At 32.1% G+C, this 16,150-nt stretch overlaps 1 protein-coding gene and 1 pseudogene across 1 annotated transcript; one reads left to right on the forward strand and one right to left on the reverse strand.

The window, feature by feature from the left end:
- Positions 1-5,330: 5,330 nt before the first annotated feature.
- Positions 5,331-6,570, forward strand: LOC115949887 (annotated as a pseudogene).
- Positions 6,571-7,384: 814 nt separating this feature from the next.
- On the reverse strand, positions 7,385-14,647 carry LOC115994520 (methionine--tRNA ligase, cytoplasmic-like). The gene is made up of 7 exons (XM_031118709.1): positions 14,631-14,647; positions 14,437-14,539; positions 13,847-13,912; positions 13,569-13,698; positions 13,310-13,447; positions 7,512-7,677; positions 7,385-7,420 (listed from the first exon to the last, which is right to left on the reverse strand). Exons 3-7 carry the CDS (start codon positions 13,858-13,860, stop codon positions 7,413-7,415), a joined length of 456 nt encoding a protein of 151 aa, XP_030974569.1. The 5' UTR covers positions 13,861-13,912; positions 14,437-14,539; positions 14,631-14,647; the 3' UTR covers positions 7,385-7,412.
- Positions 14,648-16,150: the final 1,503 nt, after the last annotated feature.

Below are 16,150 nucleotides of genomic sequence, written 5' to 3' on the forward strand. Positions count from 1 at the left end.
TTTTAGTTGTGCTAGATCTCGGTATGATATTTTATTATTTTATTTTGACCCATAAGGAATTGACACATGCATCACAACATTTTCACAATATCTCTATATATACATTGTACTTAATTACAATGTAAATTTATATTGTAGACACAAAAAAATTGGCAAATTTTGTACACATTTACAAAATTTGTACAATATTTACCATTTTTTGTGCAAATATGTATAATATTAACCACTTTTGTGTACTTACAATATAAAGTTGCATTGCAAGTACAAAGTAAACATATAAAGATTTAAAAAAAAAAAAAAACAAAGCTTAAACCAACTAGCATACTTGAAGGAAAAAAAAAGTGCATGTCACTAATTGAATAAACCAAAAAAATACTATTCATGAACTGTAGTAACTGTAGCAACGGTAGCTACAGTGCCGCTTGGTACTGTAAGCTATTAATTTTAAGAATTTTAAGAATTTTGATAATTATGTTATAAAAAGTTAATCTCATTCGTATAAGACCATGATGGATCCCAGTCCAATATTTTATCATTTTATTTTGACCTATAACTTACACTTCAGTAGTTGTGAATATATTGTAATAACAAAATATGTCACGACATTTTTAGTTGTGCTAGATCTCGGTATGATATTTTATTATTTTATTTTGACCCATAAGGAATTGACACATGCATCACAACATTTTCACAATATCTCTATATATACATTGTACTTAATTACAATGTAAATTTATATTGTAGACACAAAAAAATTGGCAAATTTTGTACACATTTACAAAATTTGTACAATATTTACCATTTTTTGTGCAAATATGTATAATATTAACCACTTTTGTGTACTTACAATATAAAGTTGCATTGCAAGTACAAAGTAAACATATAAAGATTTAAAAAAAAAAAAAAACAAAGCTTAAACCAACTAGCATACTTGAAGGAAAAAAAAAGTGCATGTCACTAATTGAATAAACCAAAAAAACACTATTCATGAACTGTAGTAACTGTAGCAACGGTAGCTACAGTGCCGCTTGGTACTGTAGCTATTGTTCAAAACTAAAAAAAAAAAAAAAAAAGACGAAGTGGCTCAACAAAATGGCACTGTAGATGTACAATGCAAAAATACTGTATGCGCATTCGCGTTTTACATCTCAATAATTGTGAAAATATTATGAAATTTGTTGTGTCAGTATAACAATATATATAAAAGAAAAAAAAAAGTACAAAGGAAAGACTAAAAAAAAAAAAAAAGTATCTCACCAAAATGGCATTGTAGATAAACAGTGCCAAAACACTGAATGAACAGTGCCAAAACATTGTAGCGGCATAGCCGCTTTTATATATAAGATACATCACCCCACCCAAAAAGAAAAAATTTCCTACAAAGGACTTTTATTAGCACAGTAGATTTCTGTTTTTCCTAGCGGATGATTTGTAAAACTTTTTCCCCCTGGCTAACTGATTTGTGACATAGATGTAAGCTGTAGCACAATCTGTTTTCCTTTCTTCCAAGTCAGTACGCTTCATTCTTCCCTCATCAATGCCTTGTGCCAAATCTAGGACAAGTAAGAGACACTCGTGCCCAAAACTTTAACAATGAGGTGGAGAGACGGAAGTGAAACTTCTTACTCAAGTGTTAACTTAATACATGTTTTTCACTAAAAATAAAAAATAAAAAAACTTAATATATGTGCATACAGCGACATGTCAAACGCGCAGTTTTAGAACTTTTTTCTATGATAGTTGTTAAGAAAATTAAACTATAAAAAATCTAATAAAAGAAAACTTTTATATATATATATATATATTGACATCATACACACAAAAAAGAGAAGCAAATAAATGAAGTTTTTTCAATTTCCTATTAATAATATAATAAAAAAGCAAAAAGAGAATAATGAGAGATGAAGTGAAAACTGAGAAGTTTGTTTTTCTAGACAATATTCAAAATTACTTTACTCTCATACAAAGAAGAAGGGTAATAAAGTCGCTCATAGTTTGGCGAGATTAGTTGCCAATATTGTTGACTGTGTGGTGTGGATGGAGGATGTTCCGTCATGCATTTATCTTGTAATTTAGGCTGATATAGTTGTTACACATCAATAAAGCTTCGATGTCTTTTCCCTAAAAAAAAAAAAGTGAAATTTGAAAATGCTAAAATGAGAGTGATAAAGTGAGAAAGAGTTTGAAATGGTGATAGAGAGAAGAAAAAGAAAGTATATATATATATATATATATATATAGAGAGAGAGAGAGAGAGAGAGAGAGAGAGAGAGAGAGATGATACCCATTGTAGCTACGAGCCAAGCTGCCAAGGAAAGCAAAGTTGCCAACACCACAAAGGAGAACTCATAGCCACAACATCTCTCTTAGTACCATTTCTAGGAAAAATAAAGTTAGAGATTCTTTTTATGGAATTGATTGAACGAGTTACAAATATGAATGTTTATGGGGTTTTTATTTTTTATTTTTGAATGAGATTTTTGTTGAATATTTTGTTCATTTGTTGTCGTTTTGAACTATTTATGCTATATTATTTCAGTTTTTTGTTGTTGTTGTTGTTCTTGTTATTTTGGTTATTTTATTTAATGGGTTTAGTATTATGGTTTGGGAGCCAAAATTATTTTCTTTGAACCCAAATTCTTGGGAATTATTGTGATTCTCAAGAATTTGGAATGAATTAAAATTTTCCAAATTGGAGACAACCCTTAGGCAGGCTGCATTCAAATGAGTGTTCTTCGAATTGGCATTCGATGAATTCCAGTTTGGTAGTCTTTAATTAGAATCTAAGTAGGGAATGAGTCTATTTGGTAGGAGGATTCTTGTTTTTGTTTTCAAAAAATTGAAACTACTTTTTAGATAACAATTTTACATTATATATGTTTGACTTCTACTTTTTAGAACAATTTTAAAAGTACTAAAAAAAAAAAAAAAGATATTTGGTAAAAAAAATTTACGTTCGAGAAAAAGGTATTTTTGTGACAAAAAAGTAACCAAAAGATTATACAAAACACTATACTAATATCACACCATCGTACATTCTCAAAAAAAAATATCACACCATCGTATCTCTCTCTTGTGCTTACCACAATTGACAGCATTGGTCTGATCTTGCGAAAACCGAAATTCCTGTCAACATCACCATCAGAATCACCATAGCACTGTCACCAAAACTCGTACTTCCACCCTTGCGACTTCGCATTTAAGGTACCATCGTAGAAAATGCGACTGTCTTGACCCGTTTGGCTACTAAGAAAACTGTAAGCCCCATTCATTCTTTCTCCCTCCTTCAATGATCTTCGTTGTCTTTAATATATTCTACGAATTTGAGTAGCTTGTTGTTTTGATTGAATCATCTAATACCCTTCAAACGATGAAAGCTTTGCTTGACCGGTTTGAGAGCCAGAGAGATGTCTCAGCTATGTTTTATCCACTTATTAAGCTATAATTGATAATTGCCACTTCAGTAAAGAGGCTTGTTTTTCCTTCTATGTTGCTACCAAAGTGCAAGTGTGCAACTGAATCATACAATGTTTAATTTTTAACAAAAGGGTATGATTTTGTGTCAAGGAGTAGGATAGTGAGTCTTGTGTATCTAAGCCCAGCAGATCAATGATGATTCTTTTAGTAATTAGTAAGCATCAAACAGATAAACTTGAAGACTATCCAAAACCCACAAAATTACGACTAAAGTGCAAGAGAGTGACCTAGCTTTGCTAATTCAAACTAAAAGAAATTTCATGGAATTGCGACTTAGAAAATTTCAAGAAGGCAAAGCTAGGGTTTTGATTACATTTATTTAAAATATATTAAAAAAAAAAACGGTTAAATTAGTTAAAAAAGAAAAGATGAAATTGGCATACATTGGGGGAAAAAGAGGGACATTAAGCGAAAGCTGAAAGCAACTGGCGTTTCATGGAGGCTTGCAGAGGCTGAGAATACCACATCTTCATGTTATGCTCACCTTCCTTTTTATTACTTTTTTTGACAAAGTGCTCACCTTCCTTATGATATTGTGCTTAAATATAAGAGAAATGATATATCCACAATATTTTCAAATAATTCCACAGATGAGAGATTTTAGATAGAGCGAAAATTTCAAACAATAATAGCCCTTTTAGATAATTGCCAAATTGAAAATTCAAACAATAACAATAGCCCCTTTCAAATAGTACCTAGTATTAAAGTGGGAGAGGGGAAGAAATTTCAATCAGCAACAATAGCCCCTTTCAGATAATACCCAAGTGCGGGAAGATCTCATTGTAGACACCGTATTTTGTACTCCTTATGAATTGGGCTCTCGTTCCCCAATGATGCCTAAACTCTAAGGCCTAAGGCCAATTTAAAGCCCAATCATATATCAGATTGACTCGAGGAGTGATAAAATGAAAAATATAACATTTTTAAGTGAGCAAAAATCTATTTTTGAAATTAAATGATCAAAGAGGCCCTCGGCTCGCATATGTGGGCAGCAGCCTGCGTACATAGGCTAAAGCATGCGTACACAGGTACACTCTTGTGTACGCAGCTAGGGTTTCAGAGACATAAAAAAGGCAAGTTTTCTGCAATAATGGCTGAGGTTTGAAACGAATCCCACATCGTCTGAGAGCCATTCCAAACCCCATTTTTTTCACTATAAAAAGCCTTACATGGTATATTTTCAAAACATACAGAAAACCCATGAGAAAAATACAAGATTCACTAGAAAATAGTGAATCAAAAGAGAGTTTTTTACAAACACCCTTAAATCAATTTTATTTGATTGAGACATTTTCTAGCCATAATCCTTTTAGTTTAACGTTGCTAATCACTTTGTTATTGGTTTGTGAATGGACTTGACTGAGAGGAATGATCAAAAATCAAGCTTGAAGAACTTTTTTGAGGTACTAGTCTAAACTTTTCTTCTTTCCTTTCTTTCATTTTCTGCCTTTAAATCTTTTTGTTTGCTTTATTTGTTGGTTATAATATGTTTTAGTATGCTTTTCTAGATTAGGTTTACATTTTTTGTATGTTTAAAATGCATGTTAGGTTGTTAGAATTTCTGTTTTGAGGTTCTACCTTGTTTTTGTGTTTTTAGGTTTCCTGGGCAAGAGGCTATGTACATAGGCTTGTTCTTGCGTGCACAAGCCGCTGCCCAGGAATCCTAATTCTCGTTTTTGTTGGTTTTGCTTCTGCTTTCACATGTTTGTTTTGTTTAGTTTCTTTTCCATGTTTTTATGCTTCCAAAGTCTTTGTTTCACATGTTTGTTTGTTTGTTTGTTATCACATGTTAGAATTAGGGTTTAACTTGTGTTTGCTTTGTTTCAATGCCATGATCATGCATTCATATGCTCATGTATAATACCACAGGTGCTGAGTTACTGCAAGGTAAGTAAAAGGTAAATCATGCATTGGAAATGTTCATGCACTTGTGATATGATCTTGTTTCGATGTTAGATGTTATGATGAGATGTAAGGGTATCCTATGATGTAATATGGTGAATCATGTTTAGATGTATGACACTAAGGTTTATGTCAATGCTTTGAGGCCATGTTAGATGAATGCTAGGATTGTATATGTGTGGTTTGGCTCCTTTTGCTTTATGGGTGGATATGTATGTGTTTTGGGATGAATGATGCCATGTTGTATGCTTAGATGTATGCTAGTATGTGTGTGTGAGTTAGAATACAAGTGTTGAACATGATTTTATTGAGGTTAAGACGTAAGACACAATGATGGGAGGCTAACCTTAGGATTGAGTGGTTTTGGGTGCCTAACACCTTCCCAAGAACGGACCTAAACTCCGAACCCATATCTCTAGTAGTAAGATCAATGGTCCTTCCTCAAGAGGACACTATATATATGGTTCCTAAACCATTGTAAAAACTAGGTGGCGACTCCCTCTTGTGTCCACACTCATGAACTTCTTTTTGATAACAATAATGTCCATAACTAAAATGTCAACCAAAATAACTCTATATCATCAAGTATTAATGTAACAAAAATAACTATCATTGCAATAGTAACTTAAGAGTGGTAAAATATTGTATCAACAATAATAGTCGTTCCAAAAACTAGTGACAGGAAGCCTATTACAATCTCTATTGATGATGAGATTCGACCTAATGCAAGATTTTCAAATTTGGTAGAGCTGCAGCTTGTTTTTAAAGATGGGAGTACCACTGCTAGCAATTCTTGCCAAGTGAGTGATGGTGTTGGGTCTGTTCTCCTTATGAAGAGAAGCATTGCAGTGCAAAAGGGACTTCCCATTCTTGGAGTATTTAGGACTTTTACTGCTGTTGTTGTTGATCCTGCAATCAAGGGTGTTGGTCTAGCTGCTGCAATTCCAACTATTGTCAAGACTGTCAGTTTAGAGCTTGGTGATATTGACCTTTTTGAGATTAATGAGGCATTTGCGTCCTAATTTGTAGCTTGTCCTAACAAGCTGGAACTTGATCTAGAAAAAGTCAATGCGAATGGAGGTATTAACAAAAAAATAACAATAATAGTCATAATAACTTATAGTTTTTTATTGCAATAGAAGCCTTAATATCTTGCTTGCTGTATTAGGAAATTTACTTACAATAACTTAAAAGGAAAAAATTGTAGTAATAAATGAATTACAATTATTTTTTTTATAATATATTATAACAAATTTTTTTTTTGAAATAACAGTCTATTGCAGCGACCATATTATTACAAACACCTTATAGGAATTATTTTTAAATCTATTATAATGACAAATATGAAGTAATAAATAATTACAATGAAAATATTGTTGCAATAACTTATCCCAATTTTTTTGTCAATTATTTGCAATTTGTTGCAATAAGAGCCGTGAAACAATAATTTATTGTCATTAGATTAAAATAGATTGCAGCATAATCAGGGACGGACCTAGAATTTCAAGTTAGGGGCGGTGGAGATAAGCAGGAAAAAAAAACTTCAAATAAGCATTCATATAGTATTAACAAACTATCAACTAAGACAAATGCACAAAATCATTGTTTTTTAATATATTAAGATACAATCATCTATCAACAAAAACAAAAGACACAAAACACTATTGTTTCTTAATACATTATCTATGAGTTAACAATAGGCACAAGTGACAATTTACACAAAACACTATTGTTTCTTAATACATCATCTATGAGTTAATAAAAGACATAAATTTCTAGTTATTGCATTATGAGTTAACAATAGGCACAAGTGACAATTTTATTTTCTTAAATTTGTGTCACATTTTATTATATTATATTATTTGCCTTTATCTCTTTTTCATTGTCTTTGTTTCCATATTTATGTTACTCACCCAGTCCTACTACCGATACTATAAATTTATTATGCACTACCAGCAAACACTTTTCCTAACTTTACCATTTTTATTCCTTGAAAGTTGAATCACTGTTCCTCTTTCTGTCACATATCCCTATTATTGCCCTACTACCAAACAACAAATAGTCAAATCAGGGACGGACCCAGGATTTTCAGATCTAACAGAGATGCAGCTTGTTTTTAAAGATGGGAGTACCAATGCTGGCAATTCTTGCCAAGTGAGTGACGGTGCTGGGTCTATTCTCCTCATGAAGAGAAGCATTGCAGTGCAAAAGGGACTTCCCATCCTTGGTGTATTTAGGACTTTTACTGGCATTGGTGTTGATCCTGCAATCATGGGTGTCGGCCCAGCCGCTGCAATTCTAACAGACTCAGGATTTTAAGTTAGCGGGGGCCAGAGTAAAAAAAAAAAAAAGAAAAAACTCCAAATAGGCATCCATATAGTATTAAAAAGTTATAAATACTCAAAATTATTATTTCTAAATATATTAAGATGAAATCATTTACCAACAAAGACAAAAACAAAAGCAAAATAATGTTTTCTTTAATACTAGGCTAGATAGGATTTTTAAATATATATATATATATATATATATATTTTTTTTTAAAGTTAGAGCATTCACAGTGGTGGTACTAAAATTTTTAGCTTTTTGCACTTCAAAAAGCTACTTTATCTATTTTACCACCCACTTTACAATACATTCAATATCAAATGTTCTATTTTTTTTATCACTTCTTTTAAAATAATATAAACAATTCATTAAAATAATAAAGGAAGCGAGAGAATTTGAGTTTTTTAATTGAAGGAAGAAATATAATCTTAATAAAATATTTTACTTTATGAGACAGAGAGTCACAAACCATTGCTTTGCCTTGGTTCTCTTTAATTGTTTCTATTGCTTTCACTTCTCTATTTGTTTCTCTTCTTGGTTCAATAGTTTGGAATTTACGCTCTTTAATGCTAGCTGAGTTCCTACACGATGTGTAGGGAAACTTAAGTTTTCTCCAATATTTCAATAATTTAAGCCAAGAATCTTGTAGTTTAACTTGTAGGCACATTTCCAACAGAGATATCCAAAGTTTAAATCTCCCACCCCAACAATCGATGTACAAAAAATTTATTTCAATAATTTTTCCTGGAAATTTTTTTTGTAATATTTAGTTATTTTATATACAAAATAGAAAGACTGCAAGAATATTGTTGTGATTTGATTACACTATATGTGTGTGTGTGTTTACAAATTGAAAATTGCATGATATAGTGGCTAATATAGACAGGCATGTTTCATGCCTACTAAAAAAAAAAAAAAATGCAAATATCCTTTAATTATTATTAATTTTTTACATTCTTGATTGTGTGTAACTAATTTTTTTTTTTCCTTTTTGTTGGACATTGTTTCAATTGTTGCAAAAACAACTTAATTTGAGCAAGAACACCATATTTCAAACCAATTGTTTCTCACATATAAAAAAAATTCAATTGTTTCTCTTTTAAATCTTAGAAAAATGACATTAAAGTTTCATTATGCTTAAAATAATTACTATAACAAAAAAAACATATTTATTCTATTAGTAATCTTTCTAATCACATATAATAAAAACTAAAATGTTAGTTCTCTCTCTCCCCCCCCCCCCCCCCACATAGACATATGTGTGTTTGTATTACATGTCACTAAAATGAGTTAGGAAATTATGGTCTTCTCAATAGGTGTTTGACACCACACTAAGATTCCTGAGGATAAACATCTTCACAATTTAAACCAATAGATAATAGTAGTAATACTATGGTTTGGGGGTATTTTTATCATTTAGTGATTTTAGGATTTTTTTTTTTTTTTGTTCATTTTAATCATTCCTAATGTATTTTGTAAATCTAGAGGCCTAGGGGTATATTGTTCATTTTGAAAATTTAAAAAATATTTCTATAGTTATGGACATTCTGGAGATATTTTGGTCATTTTCTATTTCTAGGGGTATTTGTGTCATTTTGAGTATTTTAGGGGTATTTTGGTCATTAGGGTATTAGTTTTCTACATTGGAGTAAAAAAAAAAAAAAAAAAAAAAAAAAAAAAAACAAAATGGACTAAACTTTGTAGTTTTGTATTTAGAAAACACTTGTAGAAGCACAAAAAATAAAGTATATTGTAGCAGTTGGGAAACCGCAACAAAAAAAAAAAAAAAATGTATTTAGAAAACAACTATAGAAGCACAAAAAATAAAATATATTGTAGCAGCTAGAAAACCGCTACAAAAAAAAAAAAAGTATATTGTAGCGGTTACAAAAAAGAAAACCACTGTTAAAAAGAGATTTATAGTAGCATTTAAAAATCCGCTACAATAAACCCACTCTAGTAGCATTTTTTGTAAGCACCACAAAAAAGACCACTGTTATAACTCATTTTTTTTGTAGTGTCATATATTCAATTCACAATTACCATCACTCATCTGTAAAAACATAAACATCACAAGTACAGATTTTGAGATTCACTAACATGATATTAGGTTTTGAAGGAGAGATTAAATACTTGAGTGTGAATTGTGAATTGTGAAGCTGGAGCAATGAAGCTGGGTTGGGCAAATTGAGCAACCGGTGGCAACATGGGTCTCACGTCGCAGCATTGGTGTGGCCATTTGGTTTTGTGTCAGGGCAGCAAGATGGGTCTCGTGTGTCGGCACGGGCGTGAGTGGCCTCTCGATCTCTCTCACCTCTCAGTTTCTCTGTCTTGACTACTCTCTAGTCTCTAGGTCTCTTTATTTTTATTTTTCTTTTTCCATTCATTTTTTCGTTTCTTTTTTTAATAAAATTTGGATTTATATTTGTTTTTTTTTAAAGATTTACATGGGCTAGGTTAATGGTTCATGATTTTGAAAGGGGCCTAAGCTACAAAGTAATGGGGGCCCAAGTATATATATATATATATATATATATATTTTTTTTTTATACTAAAAATTTACCTACTAATTTTTTTTTGGGCCAAGAGGGCCCGGGCCCCCACTTGGGTCCATCCCTGAGCATAATTGACAAAAATAATTGCAAAAAATAAGGCCGAATTGCGATCTTTGGCAATTATTTTGTAATCTATCAAACCTCTTTGTTTCAGCTCAATAACTTAGACATTACTATCTGTTTTTCCTCTGTTCCATTCTTGCTATAAGTTTTCATTCCCCTACTCTTATCTATCATTCCTCAAACTTCTCAAAACTTTAAGGTACAAATCCAATTTTTAAATGGGCTTGTTTGATTTTTTTTTTTTTAATTGTCATATAGTATTTTGTTCTTTCTATATGTATTGAAAAATTTATAACAACAATGCTAAGACCACCAAAAAAAAAAAAAAAAAAAAAAAAAAACACACACACACACACACACACACACACAACTTTTATCACAACTTACAATGTGGCGAATTTTGATCAGTGGTAAAGGTGTAGACCCACCACTCACAACTTACCACTTGGTAAATTATGGCAAAAGTTGTATAATTTGTTTTGGTCCTAACTTTTTTCTTTTTAAAATGACTAAACAGAATTTGGTGGTGTCAGCTTGTACATCACATAAGAGCACTAACATTAACTGTGCTATCCCAAATGCCATTTTGGCACACCAAAACTTAATTTATCTATTTTACCCCATCATTTAATTTTCCTTACGTAAAATGTTCTATTTTAACATTACAACACATTAAAATAATATAAATAACCAATAAAATATTATTTAATTTCTCTTAACCCAAAACCTCTCTCTCTCTAAACTGACCACCACCAGAAACGAAAGACCAAAACACCATCACCTCAAACCTAGGGGTGGCAAAATCTAACATGACCCCCGAACCCGACATGACTAACTCGTTTATAAACAGGTTATGGGTTGAGGTTAAACAGGTTCGAGTCATATTCGGGTTAACATGGTTAACCCGTTTAATAAATGGGTCGTGTTTGTGTTCAACATGCGAACCCGTTTGACCCGTTTAACTTATAAAATTATTAGTTATTTTGATATTATTGCTTAATTAATGGTTATTTTTATATGTTTATTACTATATTTATAGTTGTAGTTGTATTTTAATTTTAGATATATGGGAATTGATAAGAATTTTATAGGTTTGGTATGACCTATTAATCAAATAGGTTATTAAATGGGTCATTTGTATTGACCCTTACATGACTTGTTAATTAAATGAGTTAAACGTGTCGGGTTGGGTCGACCCGTTTAATAAACAGGTTGTGTTCGGATTGAGGATTCCTGACATGTTTACTAAACAGGTCAGGTTCGGGTCAACCTATATAGTCGAATACTAATGGCTTGACACAAAATGAACCTAACCCACAAACACGAATTGCCACCCCTACTCAAACCCACAACCACAAAAAAAAAAATCACACACATCCACCAAAACAAATCACAATCACATTATTTATGTTTGAAACTCACTACCACTGGAGAAAGAAAGAAAGAAAGAAAACAAAAAAAGAAAAGAAAAGAAAAGAAAGAAAACAGAACACCCAATTCACCACCACAAAATTTGGTGAGGGAGATGGACATAAAATTAAAAAAAAAAAATCAATAAGAGAGATGGAGATAAAAATAAATAAAAAATTGGTGAGAGAGGTGGAGATAAAATTAAAAAAAAAAAAAAAAAATCAATGAAGGAGATGGAGATAAAAATTAGTAATGATGCTCTAGAATTTGAGTGATAAAAATTGTAGAGAGGATTTGGAGTGTTGGCTCACAAAAGTGGAAGAGGAGAAGTGAAGAACAAGAGAGAGAGAGAGAGAGAGAGAGTGGTTGAGAGAAAGAATAAGGAGATATTAATGAGTGGTTGGGAGAAAGAATAATGAGAAATTTTGTTTGAGAAGAGAGAGAAGATGAATAAAAAAGAAATAGCATTTGTATCATACCATTCCAAAGATAGAATTCTACTGTTAATTATTGGTAAAACTTTTAGCGTTTAAAATACCTCATGTGAGAGGGTTTTTGGTGTGCCAAATGGCAAAATTTTGTCATTTGACACATCTAATGCTAGTGCTCTAATGGCATTGTTACAATGGCTATATCAGCATCAACAATGCCAAAAGTGCTAGTTGCACTTGATGGCGAAATTGCCATGTTTGAAAGGAAGCTCCTAAAGAGGCTTAAACCTAGAAAAGACCTGGTAAATGCATTGATTAGACACTACAAAAAAAGTCCTATAGTCGCGCTTTTAAAATGCGGCTATAGCTCCTAAAAACGTGGCTATAGGACAATTCGGCCTATAGCAGCATTTTCAGCTGTGGCCTAAAACTCATAACTATAGGCTTAGGGGTCTATAGCTGCGTTTTTACAAATGTGGCTATAGGCTAGGACCAATGGCCGTGTTTTTAGAAACATGGCTATAGGACATACTCTAGCCGCGTTTATAAAAAGTGACTATAGGAGACAACTACAGCCACATCTTAAAAATGCGGCTATAACCCTTTTGTTTTGTTTTGTTTGTTTGTTTGTTTTTTTTTTTGTTTGTTTTTTTTTTTTTTGAATTTGGCTATAGCTGCGTTTTTAAAATGCGGCTGTAGTTTTTTATTTTTATTTTTTATTCCTGGCCAGATGGCAAATGCATTGGATATATATATGGATCTATGTATGTAATACATAAATACATATATGTACATACAACTTTCTTGAACTATAACAAAAGGAAGATTCCAAGTAAAACATAACCAAATGATGAGGGTTAAGTGCAAATATATTTTACTAATCCAGTGACATAAATGAATAAAGTAATCGTGACATTATCTCCAACTTCAACTCTTCTCTCAGTTCCAAAATGATCCAAGGGAAACAATGAATATGTACAAATGAAATGACACTATCTAACGTTCCTTTAAAGGAAATTATCTCCCAACATCTTATTTTAAGCCTTGAGCAGATTTTACTAATGAAACAAAAAACCCTCAATTCCAAACAAAAAATCTCCATCACAATTCACAAAACAAATCATAGAAGTAGGAGAGTTATACCAATTCCTTAAACAATGGCTTTGGTGTCCCAATTTTGTGACCAGTAGGTAGGATCTCCCAAGTTCGGCTTACCCTATCCATATCTCCTTGTTCAAGAAAAATTGGAGTATCAGAAGGCAAATTAAGCTGCTTAAGTACCTTCAACACAACCAACAATACAAATATTGTCAGCATGCACAACCATATTAGCTAATTCACAATAAAGAATACTAGCATTGCCCTAAGTGCTTCAGAGAGGTCTACTGGTAGGTTAAATTACCTCAAGTGAAAAAGATAGCATAAAAGTTTCTAACAAATATGCGAGAAGATATACTAGCCCAGCTGAAGTTCTTATGAAAAGAGAGCAAGAAGGTCGATCGTCATTGTAAAGCTTCCAGAATCGGCTTTTCCTACATAGCAATCATGAGCAAAGTACACCTTAGGAGAGAAAAATTTGTTTCATGGGCAGCCAAAGGGCGATTTCCAACCAACATCCTCATAAAAGAACATATTAAACAAACATTCAAATCAGTACAAACAAAAATGTTCTAGACTTACTTGCAGATATCCATTCCCTTCGCTATAAATGCTCATTGCAATTTTCAGCCCTTGCTTTAGTTTAACCTATACAAAATGCAAATAAGAATGTCATTATAATAATGCAAAAGCAATTAGAGAAAGTGGGCATGGGGCAGCTTCTGGTTGCAAAATTAGGCTTTTTTAAAAAAAAAAAAAAAAATTTAGGTAAAGTTACTAGAGATTGAACCCCAAACATTGAACCACCAAAAAGGTGGACATGCCACTAAGCCGGAAGGCCATGAGTACACATATATGCAATAGGCATTGAGAATGGTTCTAATTCAGTAAGGCACTAATTAAAATGTGCCACTTCTATAATTTATGTTTTGTACTATAACAATTATCCAGAAATATTATAAGTATGTACCACAATCAGGAGAATCAAATAAAAAACTAGCTGAACAACAAAACTTTAAGAAACATAAGGTACCCAGCCAACCAACCATCCATCACAACTAGTGTATATTAGTTTATTGCGCATCTCAGGAATGTTTCTGGTGTGAAAATAATCTTTTGATATGCTGAAAAAAGTTTGTTTTTCTTTATCATACCCATCACATATTACTAACCAAGGATATGATTGTGGGTCAGTAGGAGGATAAGAAAGCATAAGTTGTTTCTCACTGCTTGGTTCTTGCATTTGCTCTTTCCTTTCATGTGCCTGGTCCATTCCTTTAAGACATGATGAAATTAAGTTAATTACTTTTTCACAAGTATTATTTAAAGAAAAAAAAAAACATAAGAGAGAGTAGGACAATTATACAAAAGAGGCGAGGGGGCGGACAAGACTAGAGAGATAGATGTTCATGTGATCTACACTACACTCTATATTTTTACTTATAAAATTATTCTTTTTTTTTTAGAAAAATAAAATTATTCCTAATTAAGTAGGTTGAAGAAAAAGAAGAATTTTGTCCTGTAATTAAGTCAATAGTTTATTGTGGACTAGAGTTCAATGATAGCTAGTTCACTAATTGAAAAAAAATAAAAACTTCGTGATTTGTAAGTGTAATATATGGGATTAGAAGGTGTATATGAAATTCTAGGAAAGAACAAAACAACCAAATTCACATGCCTGAAAAAGAAGAGCAAAGCTCTAGGGTTGTACATTTCAACCTCCATCTAAAATCATCTTTCTATAACCTTGTTTAATTTTTTTCTTAATTGTTTAAACAACAGCTTCATCACCCATTAGTGTTAAGAATGCTGGCAAATATAATTGCAAAATAAGGTATAATTGCAATATATTGCATGCATAACAATAGACTATTGTTTCATGGATCTTATTGAAATAAATTGACAAAAATAATTCGGGTTAAGTTACTACAATAATATATTCAGTGTAATTATTTATTGCTTTGTGTTTGTTATTGTAGCAAATTACAAAACAATTACTATTAGGTTTTTGCAATGATATCTTTGTTACAATATATATATATATATATATATATTTTGAGAAATAACACTGTAATTTTATTCAAACATAAACCGAATCGGCTTGAATTATAGAAAAAAGATGCGGAGGAACATCCTCCATCCACACTGAATACTCGCTAACATGTCTTGTATGTCTAACAATGTTATGGGCTGCACTATTCTTTTGTCTCAATACATGACTAAATTCAATATATGTAAAATCCTTAGCAAGCTCCTTTGCTTCATCAACCAAGTGTCCATATTCTGTCAAAGACGAGTTCTCACTTGCTAGAGCATCTATAGTAATCTTGGAATCTCCTTCTAGCATGATAGAGGGCAAACCAAGATCATTTGCAAAACGGAGAGCTTTAGTTGCAGCTATGACCTCCACTGCTATCACCGAAAAAGGCAGTGGGAATGTTTCAGCCATAGACGCAACCACTTGCTCATTCATGTCTTTGAATCCACATCCATCAACTACATCCCTAAACAGTTGCATTTGAGCATGACCCCGATTACTGCCATCTTTCTTCTCTGCTTCTCTCGGAATCTCGTTAAAATCACCATAGAAGCCTGTAAACCTCCAAGCACCCTTGCTGCCTTTCCCAATAATACAATCAATCTAATTTTTTGAGGTTGTTTCTACTTTCAGTTTCATTGTTTCCTTCCAATATAACACTAGTCCGCCTCTTCGATGAATCCGAGGTACAAAGAACATATGATCAAAATGTAATCTTTGTTTTATTTTATTTTTTAGCCTTGCTTCATCTATCCATGTCTCGACAATGAACACGGCAAAGGGATCTTTAGCCCAGGTTAAATCACCAATCTCCTTTTCTGTCACTAGATACCCAAGCTCGTGATAGT

This window comes from Quercus lobata, chromosome 6 (genome assembly GCF_001633185.2).
Source record: "Quercus lobata isolate SW786 chromosome 6, ValleyOak3.0 Primary Assembly, whole genome shotgun sequence".
NCBI classification, from domain to species: Eukaryota; Viridiplantae; Streptophyta; class Magnoliopsida; order Fagales; family Fagaceae; genus Quercus; species Quercus lobata.